General features: G+C 46.5%; 1 protein-coding gene across 2 annotated transcripts; it reads right to left on the reverse strand.

Moving 5' to 3' along the window:
• Positions 1-978: 978 nt before the first annotated feature.
• Positions 979-10,670, reverse strand: LOC116985087 (islet amyloid polypeptide). Of its 2 annotated transcripts, none has more exons than XM_033039487.1 (4): positions 10,094-10,670; positions 9,539-9,728; positions 7,932-8,066; positions 979-1,463 (listed from the first exon to the last, which is right to left on the reverse strand). In XM_033039487.1, the coding sequence occupies exons 2-4, from the start codon at positions 9,625-9,627 to the stop codon at positions 1,286-1,288; spliced, it is 402 nt and encodes a 133-aa protein (XP_032895378.1). In that variant the 5' UTR covers positions 9,628-9,728; positions 10,094-10,670; the 3' UTR covers positions 979-1,285. The 2 variants fall into 2 exon arrangements, with proteins under 2 accessions (XP_032895378.1, XP_032895377.1); XM_033039486.1 differs by having other exon boundaries at positions 9,539-9,751; positions 10,094-10,669.
• Positions 10,671-13,540: the final 2,870 nt, after the last annotated feature.

The following is a 13,540-nucleotide window of genomic DNA, read 5'->3' on the forward strand; positions in this document are numbered from 1 at the left end:
GCTAAATGGCTTCTGTAAATTGTCCCTAGTGTGTAGGATAGAACTACTGTATGGTGATCGCTGGTCGGTGCGGACTCTGTGGGCTGAAGTGCCTGTTTCCAAGCTGTATCTCTAAAGTTAAAACTAAAACTAAACATCCCCAAGATGTGAGGGTTTGTAGGTTAATGGCCCTCTGTAAAAATTGCCCTTGGAATTGCCCCTGATGTGTCGGGAGTGGATGCAAAAGTGGGAACGTAGAACTAATGTGGAATGGGTGATTGATAGTCAGTGTGAACTCGGTAGGCTGAAGGGCCTGTTAAACTAAATCACTATTGGATCCACAAAGTGCTGGAGTAACTCAGCAGGGAGGAAAAATGCTGGAGAAACTCAGCGGGTGAGGCAGCATCTATGGAGCTAAGGAAATAGGGTCGATTTCCTTCTTCAGACTGACCGACTCAGCAGGTCAGGCAACTTCTCTGGGGAAAAAAGGAATAGGTGAAGTTTCGGCTTGGAACCTTCCTTCAGACTGAAAGATAAAGAAGGCCGGAACAAAATAGAGCCGGCAACAGATGACTTCAGGAAGGGTGGAGTCCATAATGGTCCATTGTTGGCTGGGGAAGATGTGCTAACGACAGGGATACAAGGATTCGAACAGTGGAACTAGTAGAATGAGGGGGGAGGGGGGAGGGGAGAATGGGGGAGTTATGTGAAATGAGAGAAATCAATGTTCATACTACTGGGTTGCAAGCTGCCCAAGTGAAATATGATAGGGCAAGAGATACTTAACAGGCAGGGAAGGTGGGCAGTTTTAGCGATGGTTTGCTCCTGTTGCTTTTCATGCCGTGCCTCTGTGTGCTTCCAAGGAAAGTAATTCATGTTCAACAATGCTCTACTAAATACTCCCTTTTTCATTTTATTGGGCCTCTAATGCGTATTTCACACTTGGCCAACAAAGTTAACTTCACAGAAAGACAAACGCTCCAGCTTTAAAAAGAATAAAATTCTCAATAATAGCCTTTAATAGAATCCAAATAACTTAGTTATTACAGTTAATTCAAGTAATACCAGCAGGTTTCTTTAAATTAAAAACATGCAGGGATCTCTTACATAAAGCAATAAACCTGGTCATATCCATATGATTGTTCCATAGCAAAACCATCGGCAGGAACAGTGAAACGAGAGCACAACTGCTTGAAATTCTATGATAGGTGAGCACTTTCGTCCTCTACTGAGTCTGGAGCTATCACAAGAACCTACTAACTTGAAGAAGAATGAACCAGGATTGCTCTGAGTTCTAGCGTTGGAGTTAACTCTGGAGTTCTTTGTTGTATAGTCCCACGCTGTCTCTCTTGCCGTAAGTGTTCGAACCTACATTCGTCGGTGTGTAAAAGGCACCCAGATTCTTGTTGGAACGGCTCAAAAAGTCCACCAGACGTTGTGTCACACAGGTGGCAGTGTTGCACTTCCTCTTTTTAACACGGAAGCTGCAAGAGTAAATTAAACCAAATAGACTCAATTAGTGTACGAAGGAACTGCAGATGCTGGTTTACACCGAAGATAGACACAAAAAGCTGGAGTAACTCAGAGGGTCAGGCAGGATTTTTGGAGAAAATGAATAGGTGATGTTTCGGGTCGAGACCCTTCATCAGACCTGTTAGTTTAGTTTAATTTAGTTTAGAGACACAGTGCAGAAACAGGCCCTTCGACCCACCAAGTACACAAGGGTTTCGGCCCGAAACGTTGCCTATCTCCTTCGCTCCATAGATGCTGCTGCACCCGCTGAGTTTCTCCAGCATCTTTGTGTACACACAGACTAATGATCCCCGTACACTAACACTATCCTACACACACTGAACATTGTTACAATTTTTTACCAAAACCAATCAACCTACAAACCTGCACGTCTTAGGAGTGTGGGACGAAACCGGAGCACCAGGAGAAAACCCAGGCAGGTCATGGGGAGAACGTACAAACTCTGAGCAGGCAACACCCATAGTCAGGATTGAACCGGGGTCTCTGGCGCTGTAAGGCAGCAACACTAGCCCTCAGCAACTGTTCCGCACCATTAGAGCGTGTAGGAAGGAAGTGCAGATGCTGGTTTATACCAAAGATAGACACAAACTACTGGAGTAACTCAGCAGGTCAGGCAGCATCTCTGGAGAAAAGGAATAGGTGGAGTTTCGGGTCGGATGCCTTCAGAGTGAAAGATAGAGAAGGCGAGAACAAAACAGGGCCGGCAACAGATGACCTCAGAAAGGGTTTAGTCAGCAATGGCCGATTGTTGGCTGGGGAAGGATACAAACAGTGGAAGTAAGAGGGCAACTAGGATGGAGGACAATTAGAGTTCAGGTCCACTTTTGTTGTCGATTTTCCGGCAACTGATGGTCCGGCACCTCGTTTAATCCGGACAAAATTACGAGAGCCAGATTAGTTCACTGGCCGGCTATAGATTTGTGATTAGCTCAACAATTCTAGTAACATTCTAAAATTTGCCACTTTGGAAGCGCAATATTCTTTGTAGATACAGTAATTACTAAATCGTTTTCACTCATACCGTACTAATGAATTGATATCAATTATACCTGTACTAATGTGTTACATCAATCATTTAATTCACATGTAATTTACAATTAATATTTGTGTTATTTAAGCTTCTAGCAGTTGCTGATGCTTTAGAGACATGGGATGGGTCAGAGGTGTATTCTATCATTATTATGTGGCCTCTGCTGCTCCAGCAAAACAGATAATCCAGCCAGGCTCTGGAACCAAGGGTGCCGGAAAATCAGTGATATATCGATATTAATATTCTGCTACATTAGTTAGGGTTTTCAGGAAATGACGAGAGCAATATGATTGTAGCATGATTCTGCTCCACAAGAGGACATTTAGGAACTGGAGACACTAGGAACTGCAGATGCTGGTTTGAAAAAAAAACCCCCATAAAGTGCTGGAGTAACTCAGCAGGTCAGGCAGCAGCTATGGAGAACATGGATTGGTGACATTTTGGGTCGGGACACTTCTTCAGACTGATTGTAGTGGGGGGGGGGGGGGGGGGGGGCGGGAGAATGTACCTCATCTGCAGCATTTGGTTCTCCCGTTGTGGCCTCCTTTACAATGGCCAGACCAAGCGTAGACTCGGTGACCGTTTCGCTCAACATGTGCATTCGGTCTGCCAAGGCCTGCTAGATTTCTGGTTGCTAACCATTTTAACTCCCCTTCCCATTCCCTCACGAACCCTTTCTGTCCTGGGCCTCTTCCACTGCCACAGTGAGGCCACACGCAAACTGGAGGAACAGCACCTCATATTCCACGGGTAGCTTACAACGTAGGAACATTGAATTCTCCAAATATATGGGTTACAACAACCTCCCCTCCATTTTTAACTCCCCCCTTCCTGTGCCCCACTCTGATGTGCACCCATTTACCCCACTATCCCGCTTTCCTTTCCTCTTCCCACTATTTCCAGCTGTGACATGTCCACTTTATCCAACAACACATTGAATCAACATATCCAAGTTTGACAGGAGCCATGGATAATGAGATAACCTGGCCTTGACAGATTACATAACAAGCCTATTATCTGCCACACTTTGTCCTGCCCCACCTCTCTTCCAGTTTTCTCCCCCCCCTCTACAATGAGTCTGAAGAAGGGTCCCGACCCGAAACATCACCTATAGATGTTCTCCAGAGATGCTGCCTGACCTGCTGAGTTACTCTAGCACTTTTATCTATCTATTCCCTTATTTCACAATGGGTTCACTGACTTTTGTTTAAGAAGGAACTGCAGATGCTGGAAAATCGAAGGTAGACAAAAATGCTGGAGAAACTCAGCGGGTGAGGCAGCATCTATGGAGTGAAGGAAATAGGCAACGTTTCGGGTCGGGTCTGAAGAAGGGTTCGACCGGAAATGCTGCCTATTTCCTTCGCTCCATAGATGCTGCCTCACCCACTGGGTTTATTGACTTGTTATCTTGCGTTCTGGAATGTAACCTCCTTGCTCATTGATCAGACTTCTAATGGCAGGGGGCACAGGCCTCTGCAAATGTTGGTGTTTTGAGCACAAAGTGCTGGAGGTACTGTGGGAATGGACAGATGATGTTTTGGGTCGGGACCCTTCAGACTCATCAGTCTAACGAAGGGCCCTGACCCAAAACATCCTGATCCTTCACAGATGCTGCCTGACCTGCTGAGTTACTCCAACACTATTTGTTTTTCCAGCAGCAGAAGTCTATTAAAAAATGTATCTCAGCTTCCATCCCTGCTCTGATCATGGCACCACACAGTTTAAATACAGCTCCCTCTAATAACGGTGTTGATTTGATTTAATTGTTCGATACATAATTGCTTTGTTGGTTGTTAATCTAACTTCTCAATGAGTAGAGTAGGTGTGATATTTTAATATAGCTCCCAGCTAACATGTTAATTTTAATTTCTCTGAATTCCCTCAAAATTATCTCCTGCCGATTATGTCCTGTGATTTGGCATTTGTCCCTGTCGTGGCCAAATTCATTCAAGGGATGTGGACTTTGCAAACTGAGTCAGCATATAATTGCCCCATCCCTAATTGCAATTGAGAAGATGGTAGTGAGCTGCCTTCATGAGCCCATGCAGTCCTCGAGGTGTGGGTATTAGGGAGAGAGTTCCAGGGTTTTAGCCTGGCGACGATGAAGGAATGGCGATATGTTTCTGAGTTAGGATGGTGTGTGGCTTGGAGGGCAACTTCCAAATGATGGTGTTCCCATTCTTTTGCTGCCCTTGTCCTTCTAGCAGTTGGATGGAGCTGTCTAAGGAAGCTTAGCGTGAGGTGGCACGTGGCAGGATTCTTGCCGAGGCGCCACAGCCTTGGAACCGGGAACACGCCCAGAGGCTCCAAAGGTTCGGCTGCGGGACCCGGACCCGGACCCTGCTCCTCCCCCGAACACTGGAGAACCGGTGAGGAAGGAGACGTCAGACACGAGGAGCAAGGGCCAACAAGAGGGTGAACTGTGGTATTGCCTCCAGCGTCTGCAGGCCGCACCCCCAGGACACAAAGATGGGTGGGCGATGTGAGGGACATCGGTTTGCGTGCCGATCCTGTCGAAGGCGATGGAGGGAGGCTCTGCAGGAGCCTGGGGCTCACCATGATCGGCAACCGCTCCAGTAGACTGAGCGCGTGGGTGAACCGGACTTTGGAAATGGTGCATGTGTAAATATGCAAAAATAATTAAACGTGTGACAAATAAAGCACAATGGAAATAAAGCACCATTGAATGATTGAAGCATTCATACCCAACGGTTTGAGCATTGAAAGACACAAAGTGCTGGAGTAACTCAGTGGGTCAGGTAGAATCTCTGGAGAACATGGAATCCAGGTGATGTTTCAGGTTTGGACCCTTGGTTAGTTGCTGCAGTGCATCCTATAGATGGTACAAACTTCTGCAACTGTGCCTTGCTGGTGGAGTGAGTCAACGGTTGTGGAACGAGTCCTACACTGAACGTGGCATTTATGATGGAGTTATCACATCTCCAAATTGCACAGACAACTGCGAGCCAAAGCCTCGCCTGTCCATTCCCTCCACAAATGCTGCCTGACACGCTAACTTCCTCCAGCAGTTGGCGCTTTGCTCAAGATTCCAGCATCTGCTGTTCCTTGTGTCTCTCTCTGTAAATTATCTCTTAGAATAAGTCATTTGCGCGATCTGGTGAACCTCTGGAATTATCTTCTCTGGAGGATTTTGTAGATGATTCGGGCATTTAAAAAGTAGATACATACCCCGTGCGCCTAATTTCTTCTGTTCTTATTTTTATATTCAAAAGGAGTCAACGGGAACGTGAGTTTGGAAAGGTTGTCGGGTAGTCAGGGGGAGACGTGACTAATGGGATTGCTCCATTGGCATAGACTCGGTGGCACCTGTTGCCCCCTCGTGCACCATAATCAATAAACTGTTTTGCTATTGCATTTTCTTTAAATTCCTTTCTTAATTTTGGAAATCAGAACACAGCACATTACAGTAGTTTGCACATTCTTCCAGTGGCTGCAAGGGTTTTAGTTTAGTATAGCTTCGTTTAGCGATACAGTGCGGATACAGGCCCTTCAGCCCATCGAGTCCGCACCGACCAGCGATCCCCGCACATTAACACACTAAGGACAGTTTACACTTATACCAAGCCAATTAACCTACAAACTTGTACGTCTTTGGATGTAGGAGGAAACCCAAGATCTCGGAGAAAACCCACGTGGCCACGGGGAGAACGTACAAACTCCATACAGACAGCATCTGTAGTCGGGATCGAACCCGGGTCTCTGGTGTTGCAAGCGCTCTAAGGCAGCAACTTTACCGCTGCACCACAGTGCCGCCCAGTTTTTTCCGGTCTCTTCCCACATCCCAAAGACGTGCATGTTTGTAGGTTAATTGACTACTGTAAATTCTCCCTCATGTGTAGGATAGAACTTAGGGCAGCACAGTGGCTCAGCGGTAGAGTTGCTGCCTTACAGCGCCAGAGACCCGGGTTCGTTCCTGACTCTGTATGGAGCTTGTACATTTTCCCTGTGATCATGTGGGTTTTCTCCAGGTGCTCCGGTTTCCTCCACACTCCAAAGACGTACAGGTTAATTGGCTTTGGTAAGTTGTAAAATTCTCCCCAGTATGTAGAATAGTGTTAGTGTACGGGTGCTCGCTGGTCGGCGCGGACTTGGTGGGCCGAAGGGTCTGTTGTCGCGCTGTATCTCTAAAGTCTAAAATCTAAACTAGTGTATGGGTGATCGCTGGTAGGCATGGACTCGGTGGGCCGAATAACATGTTTTCATGCTGTATCTCTATCTATGCGCATGTATGTACGCACCATGGTACGAACATTGAATTCTTCAATTTTAGGTAACCAACCAACAACCACACCCATTTGTAATTCACCCCCTCTTGCTTGTGCCCCACCCAGGTGTGAACCCATTTCTCCCACCATCCCTGCCCACCTTTCCCCTTCCCCGTTATCCTCTTCCACTGAGATCCATTCCTCTGGCTTTACATTTCACACCTCCTCCCTCCTTATCTCACATCTTTTTGCCTTCTTCCCACCTCTGACCTTTGTCCACCCATCTTAGTTTGGTTTAGAGATACAGCATGGAAACAGGCCCTTTGGTCCACCGAGTCTACGCGATCACCCATTCACACTAGTTACACTAGGGTATTCCACTTTCTCATCCACTCCGCTACGCATCAGGGGCAATGTACGGAGGCCAATTAATCTACAAACCCGCATGTTTTCAGGGATGTGGGAGGAAACTGGAGCAGCCGTGCGGTAACAGGGAGACCATGCAAACTCCACACACAGACAGCATTCAGCTGATTTCTCCATTGGGAATTGCCATTGACTCAATGGCACCCATTGTCCCCTTCCGCACAATAATAAACGTATTGTTTTAGTTTTGCATTTTCTTCAGAGTCCTTTCTTGATTTTAGAGAACAGAACTCCACACGGTGTAGGTCTATATGTGACAGGTCGGGATAGAACCCGGGTCTCCGGCGCTGCGAGACAACGGTTCTACCTGCTGCAAGTTCTACCTCCTCCCCTCTCCCATCAGGCAAAAGGTATAGAAATGTGAAAACGCACACCTCCAGATTTAGGGCCAGCTTCTTCCCAGCTGTTATCAGGCAACTGAATCATCCTACCACAACCAGATAGCAGTGCTGAACCACCATCTACCTCTTTGGTGCCCATTGGACTATCCTTAATCGGACTTTGTTGGCTTTACCTTGCACTAAACATTATTCCCTTATCATGTATCTATACACTGTAAATGGCTCGATTGTGATCATGTGTTGTCTTTCTGCTGACTGGATAGTATGCAACAAAATGTTTTCAATGTACCTACGTGCACGTGACAATAAACTAAACTAAACTAAACTAAAGTAACCTGCACCACTATACCTCCCTTAGCCTGGTGTGTAGGATCATGCAGAATGCGTTGATGGTACCTCTTTGCCATAAGAAGCTGTTGTGCAGGTAAAGCAGCTGGCCAGCCAAAGGGAGACCTCTTCCTAAGCACAGGGACCTCCCAGGACTTCCACCCAGGAAGCACAGCATCGGGGTCACTGGAAACGACAGCGTCCCTAATTCAATGGGAAGCAACAAACAAAATAAACATCAAACATAGAACAATTACAGCAGGGGGAACAGGCCCTTCGGCCCACAAAGTCTGTGCCGAACATGATGCCATGATACAAATGGCTACGCAGGGGATGGAGGGATGTGGATCTCATGCAGGCGGTGGAGGTTAGCTTATCCTTACAGTCTCCATGTACAATGCATTAAATATCTGTAAGCCTCCAACGTTCTTGGACAAACAAGGAACTTTAGATGACGGTTTACAAAAAAAAAGACACAAAGTGCTGGAGTAACTCAGCAGGTCAAGCAATATTTCTGGAAAACTTGGATAGGTGAAGTTTCACCCATTGCGTACATTGGACTTTGTCCATGACACAATGCTGTGAACTATATTCTGCACTCTGTATCTTCCCCTTTGCTCTACCTATTATACCCGAGTTTGGCTTGTTTATATTCATGTACAGTATTATCCGATTTAATTGGGTAGCTTGCAAAAACAAAGCATTACAGTCACTGTAGCTGGGTACATGTGATACTATAAAACCTGAAGCTGGCATAGATATGGCAAGCAGCAAGTTGATTACAACAGCATTGTAAATGAAAAGCACATTTTTGATTTCAACATTACGTTGGTCCCCAACTCAACCACACTTGGATCTTTGCAGTGTTTGCATTCCAACAATGGTCTGCTTTTTAAAGCCCCAAATTAAACCTACTTGTCGTGTTTACTGGCTTATTATCACTGGTGTAATGTTGATGAGATTTTAAATGCAGTAGCAATCCAGTCCAAACAAAACGTCCCAACCTGAAGCGTCACCTGTCCATGTTCTCCAGAGATGCTGCCTGACCAGCTGAGTTACTCCAGCACTTTGTATCTTCATATTTATAAACCGACGTCTCCAGTTCCGTGTTTCTCCAAGAAAGTTGGAGGGTTTCGGACCGTTTAGGAGACTGTGAGCAAGATTATGGCAAAATCTCCTCCAATATCTGTGCTGGATTAATGGATGCTACCGAAAGGCGCTGCGGGTGGAGCTGCTGCCTCACGGCGCCAGGGACCCGGGTTCGATCCTGACCTAGGGTGCTGTCAGTGTGTGGAGTTTACACGTTCTCTCTGTGACCGTGGGGGTTGCCTCCCACGTCCCAAAGACGTGCGGGTTTGTAGATCTATCGGCTTCTGTAAATCGCCCCTTGTGAGTAGGACCAAGGATGTGCAGAGAGTGGACGAGAAATTTGGGAAAACCCAAAACTTGGTGTCGGCGTGGACTCGGTGGGCCGATTGACCCGTTTCCAAAGTAAACCTAAACTACTCGTTGGTTATCTTATCTCATTCACCCTCCACATATGCTGCCCGACCCGCTGAGTTACTCCGGCTTTTTGTGTCTACCTTCGGTTTAAACCAGCGCCTGCAGTTCCATTCTACATATTACAATCAACTAACCTTAGCCGAAGCATAAAACTGGTAACAATGCACACATACCTGATCGCGACAACAGCCTGTAACCGGTCCAGCGAGCTGAGAGATACCGAGACGAAGAGGAGGATGGTGGATAATTTCAGACAGTGCATGACTTCAAACGCCGAGACGCCGATTCAGCAGGTAAGATACTGGGGAAAACTTTTTCAGCGACTCGCACACACACACATAAAGCGAGTCTCCTGAACTTGCGCTGAAACCAACCGCACCGGGTAACTGTTAAAGGCGAAGAAGCGAATTGGTTAGAAGTGCATGCATTGAATTGAATGTTAAGAGTTACAGCAGAGTGAGCGTTACTTCCCATCTGCAACATCAAATTGGACATTAATTTCAATCATTAATTTCATGCTGGAAACATTTTACCCGCAAAGAGAAATGAAATAACTTTTATTTACAATTATGGGGATGCTTGCGTGCAAAGATCCTATAGCGTGCAAGCTATGATCCGCGGTTAGAGGGGCTAGGAGAGAGGAGATGGGATTTGGACACGGATAGAGGGGACAAAGTTGGGAGGGAGTTTGCAACCCCCCCGTGTTAGCTTCACTGGTTTCTACTTACTGGGAGTTGAGGCAGGATCTCAGGTGGAATTCAACCACGCAGGGGATATCCCCGTGTCTGCAGCTCGCAAGGTCTCTGCTCCTTCGCCTTGTAAGTACTCATTGCCGGCGAGAGCAACTGGTCTTTTAAAGCCCTGCGCCCCTCGGTGTTATTTTGACGTCAGCCTGCTGAAGAGATATCCAGTGAGGGGAAATTCACTCGAGAAATCCTCTGTAGATTGGGTCAATTGCCCCGGTTGAAACCTCGGCGTCAACAGTGGCGCCTACAGACAGGCACAGTGCTGCTGTACGTCAGCTCAACTAACTCACAGCGAGACAGTACCTGAATCACTCTACCTACACCCACTTTATAGAGTTTGCACAGCTCCAACGTCAACAGATATAGGTAGAAGTTGGACAGACGTGGACTGTTTTCTTTGTAACGCTGGAGCCTGAGAGAAGAGCAGGTAGAAGTATTAGAGGCATAGACAGGGCAGACAGTCAGAACATTTTCCCTCGGGATGGAAACAATCAAACACTAGAGGGCATAGCTTTAAGGGGAGAGGGGGGATTCAATGAGATGTGTGGGGGTAAGTTTTTTATTACAGTGTGTTTCTGGAACGCGCTGCCAGGGGTGGTGGGGGAGGCGGATACAATAGTGATGCTCTGGAAGGCGACTCCGGATTGTCAAAGTTGCCACAGCCAGACATAAAAACTGATTTTATCCACGAGTAGTTGCTCTACTCAACAGCCAAAAAATCTGTAGCCTCCCTTTGATCTGGTATTTTGTTGGTTCACACGCTTGATCAATGGTGTTTTATCATTAATGTTTTATTATTATTAATGTTTAGTGTTTTCTGAGTCATTCGTAACTGTCACTGTATGTCATGTTGTTATTTGAGGGCGGAGCATCAAGGCAAATTCCTTGTATGTGAATACTTGGCCAATAAACTTACTTACTTGCTTGCTTAAGAGATTTTTGAACAGGTACATGGTTATGCAGGGAATGGGGGGGTAGGGGGGGGGGGGGGGGGGGTATGGATTGTGTGCAGGCAGATAAGAGTTGGTCTTGGCATGATGTTCGGCACAGACATTGTGGGCTGAAGGGCTTATTCTTGTGCTGTATGGTTCTATGTTCTATATTCAGCACAGACATGGTGGGCCGAAGGGCCTGTTCCTGTGCTGTAATGTTCTATGTCAAGTAAACCCGTGAAGGGTAATGCAGACAACTCTGCCAACTCACCTCTCCCTACCTCTACCTCTCCCACTGGAGAATTATTTCCATCACAAACCTATTGCCTGGTGGTGGGAACGTTTCAAGGGGGTTTAAGAGCTGATTAAAAGCATAGACTCCACAATTTCCCTCTGACTACTGGCCTTCCTGTCTGTGTCAAAGGGAGACAAGGCCAACCACGCAAAGAAGGCTGGCAGAGTGGTGCCGATGCTCGAGTTGATCCAGCGACCCAGAGTTCAATCTTGACCTCCGGTGCTCTTTATGTGGAGTTTGCGTGTTCTTCCTGCGAATTTCCTCTGAGTGCTCCAGTTTCCTCCCACATTCCAAAGACGTGCAGGTTTGCAGGTTTAAGGGCCTGTCCCACTTGGGCGTCATTTGCGCGTCACGCAGATGGCGCACAAAGATTTTGTACATCCCAAAATCCTGGGGCGCCGCGCGTCAACATGCACCATGCGTGCGTAATGCATACCATGCACACATCACGTGCACGTCACAACGCACGCGGCGTGCATCGTGACGCATAAATGATGTCGCGTAAATGACGCGCAAATGACGCCCAAGTCGGACAGGCCCTTAATTGGGCATCACGGTGGCGCAGCGGTAGAATTGCTGCCTTACAGCGCCAGAGACCTGGGATCAATCCTGACCACGGTCGCTGTCTGTAGTGAGTTTGGCTGGATCACGGGAACTGTGAGTGAGAATGCACGGCCTTTAAAGCTTTTCACTGTACCTCGGTACATGGGACAATAAACAAAAAACGAAATATTAACAAATTGTTAATGTCCGTGAATTTGTCAGTGCAGAGGATATTGTTCTTTTTCTTCTAAAATAAACTTTATTCAGAATTTAAAATATATGCAAAACAAAGTCAGCGCAAAAACTCTTCTGACATTCTTAGTGTCTATACAATAATTGATGTCATACCTATGTTTATATAAAATAATACACCCTTGCCACTCATGTTGCTCCCTGGGATGATATCCTTTCCCTTGTCTGAGGTTTGTCCCCTCAATGTCCAGCAGCGGAAGGACCCTAGACTGTGGTCCTCCCCCACAGATCCTTGGCGTTGGCTGCACTGAGCTTCAGTGCGTCCCTCAGCACGTCCTCCTGCAGTCTGCAGCGGGCCAGTCGGCAGCATTCCCTGACGGACATCTCACTCTGCTAGGAGACCAACAAGGTTCGGGCAGACCAAATAGAGTCTATCACCAAGTTGATGATCTTCCTGTAGCACCTGATGTCCGTGTCTGAATGTGTCCCTGGGAGCAGCCAGTAATTCAGAGAGTCCTGCGTTACCGAGCTGTTTTGAATGAACAGTGACAAGGACCCTTGCATCCTTCTCCAGACCACCGAGGCAAATCCACACTTTGCGAAGATGTAGGTAACCATCTCCTTACTCTCCATCGCAGCCGTCTCAAGGGCATTATTCAGACATGAAGATCTGTTAAGTACATATTACTGGACTGCTATTCTTCTGACAGAGAGAGGTAACTGACTTTTAGGGTCTTTCCCTGAAGGAAGGTGATACACAAGGTGATTTTTCATTCCTTTCATCCTTATCCAGTGTACTAACATTCAGAATTGAACAAAGCTTAAAAAATAAGAAACAAGTGCAATGGAAATATTTATTTTAAAACTCCAATCAATAAAATAATGATGTTCTGAAAAGTCACCCATTCCTTCTCTCCAGAGATGCTGCCTGTCCCGCTGAGTTACTCCAGCATTTTGTGTCTATCTTCGATTTAAACCAGCGTCTGCAGTTCCTTCCCATGTAAGAAAAATAATGATAACAAGTTATTCTAAGTTATGTAGATTCATGTTGCTATCATGAATTGCTGACAGAATAGTGTGTGGGGGGGGGGGGGGGGGGGGGGGGGGGTCACAATGGTGCAACGGGTCTACTGTAATTTGAATGGATTTTTTTTCCTTTTTCCCCTTTATTTATTTATTTATATAGCACATTTTTAGTCAACTTGCATTGACCCCAAAGTGCTTCACATAATTACATCCACACACACAGGCAAAGGTGGGTGAAGTGTCTTGCCCAAGGACACACACAGGCAAAGGTGGGTGAAGTGTCTTGCCAAGGACACAACGACAGTATGCACTCCAAGCGGGATTCGATCCAGCTACCTTCCGGTTGCCAGCCAAACACTTAGCCCATTGTGCTATCTGTCGTCCCATTTGACTGGATAAAATGTAAACAAAAGCTTTTCACTGTATCTCGGTACAAGTGAC

This window comes from Amblyraja radiata, chromosome 21, assembly GCF_010909765.2.
Source record: "Amblyraja radiata isolate CabotCenter1 chromosome 21, sAmbRad1.1.pri, whole genome shotgun sequence".
NCBI classification, from domain to species: domain Eukaryota; kingdom Metazoa; phylum Chordata; class Chondrichthyes; order Rajiformes; family Rajidae; genus Amblyraja; species Amblyraja radiata.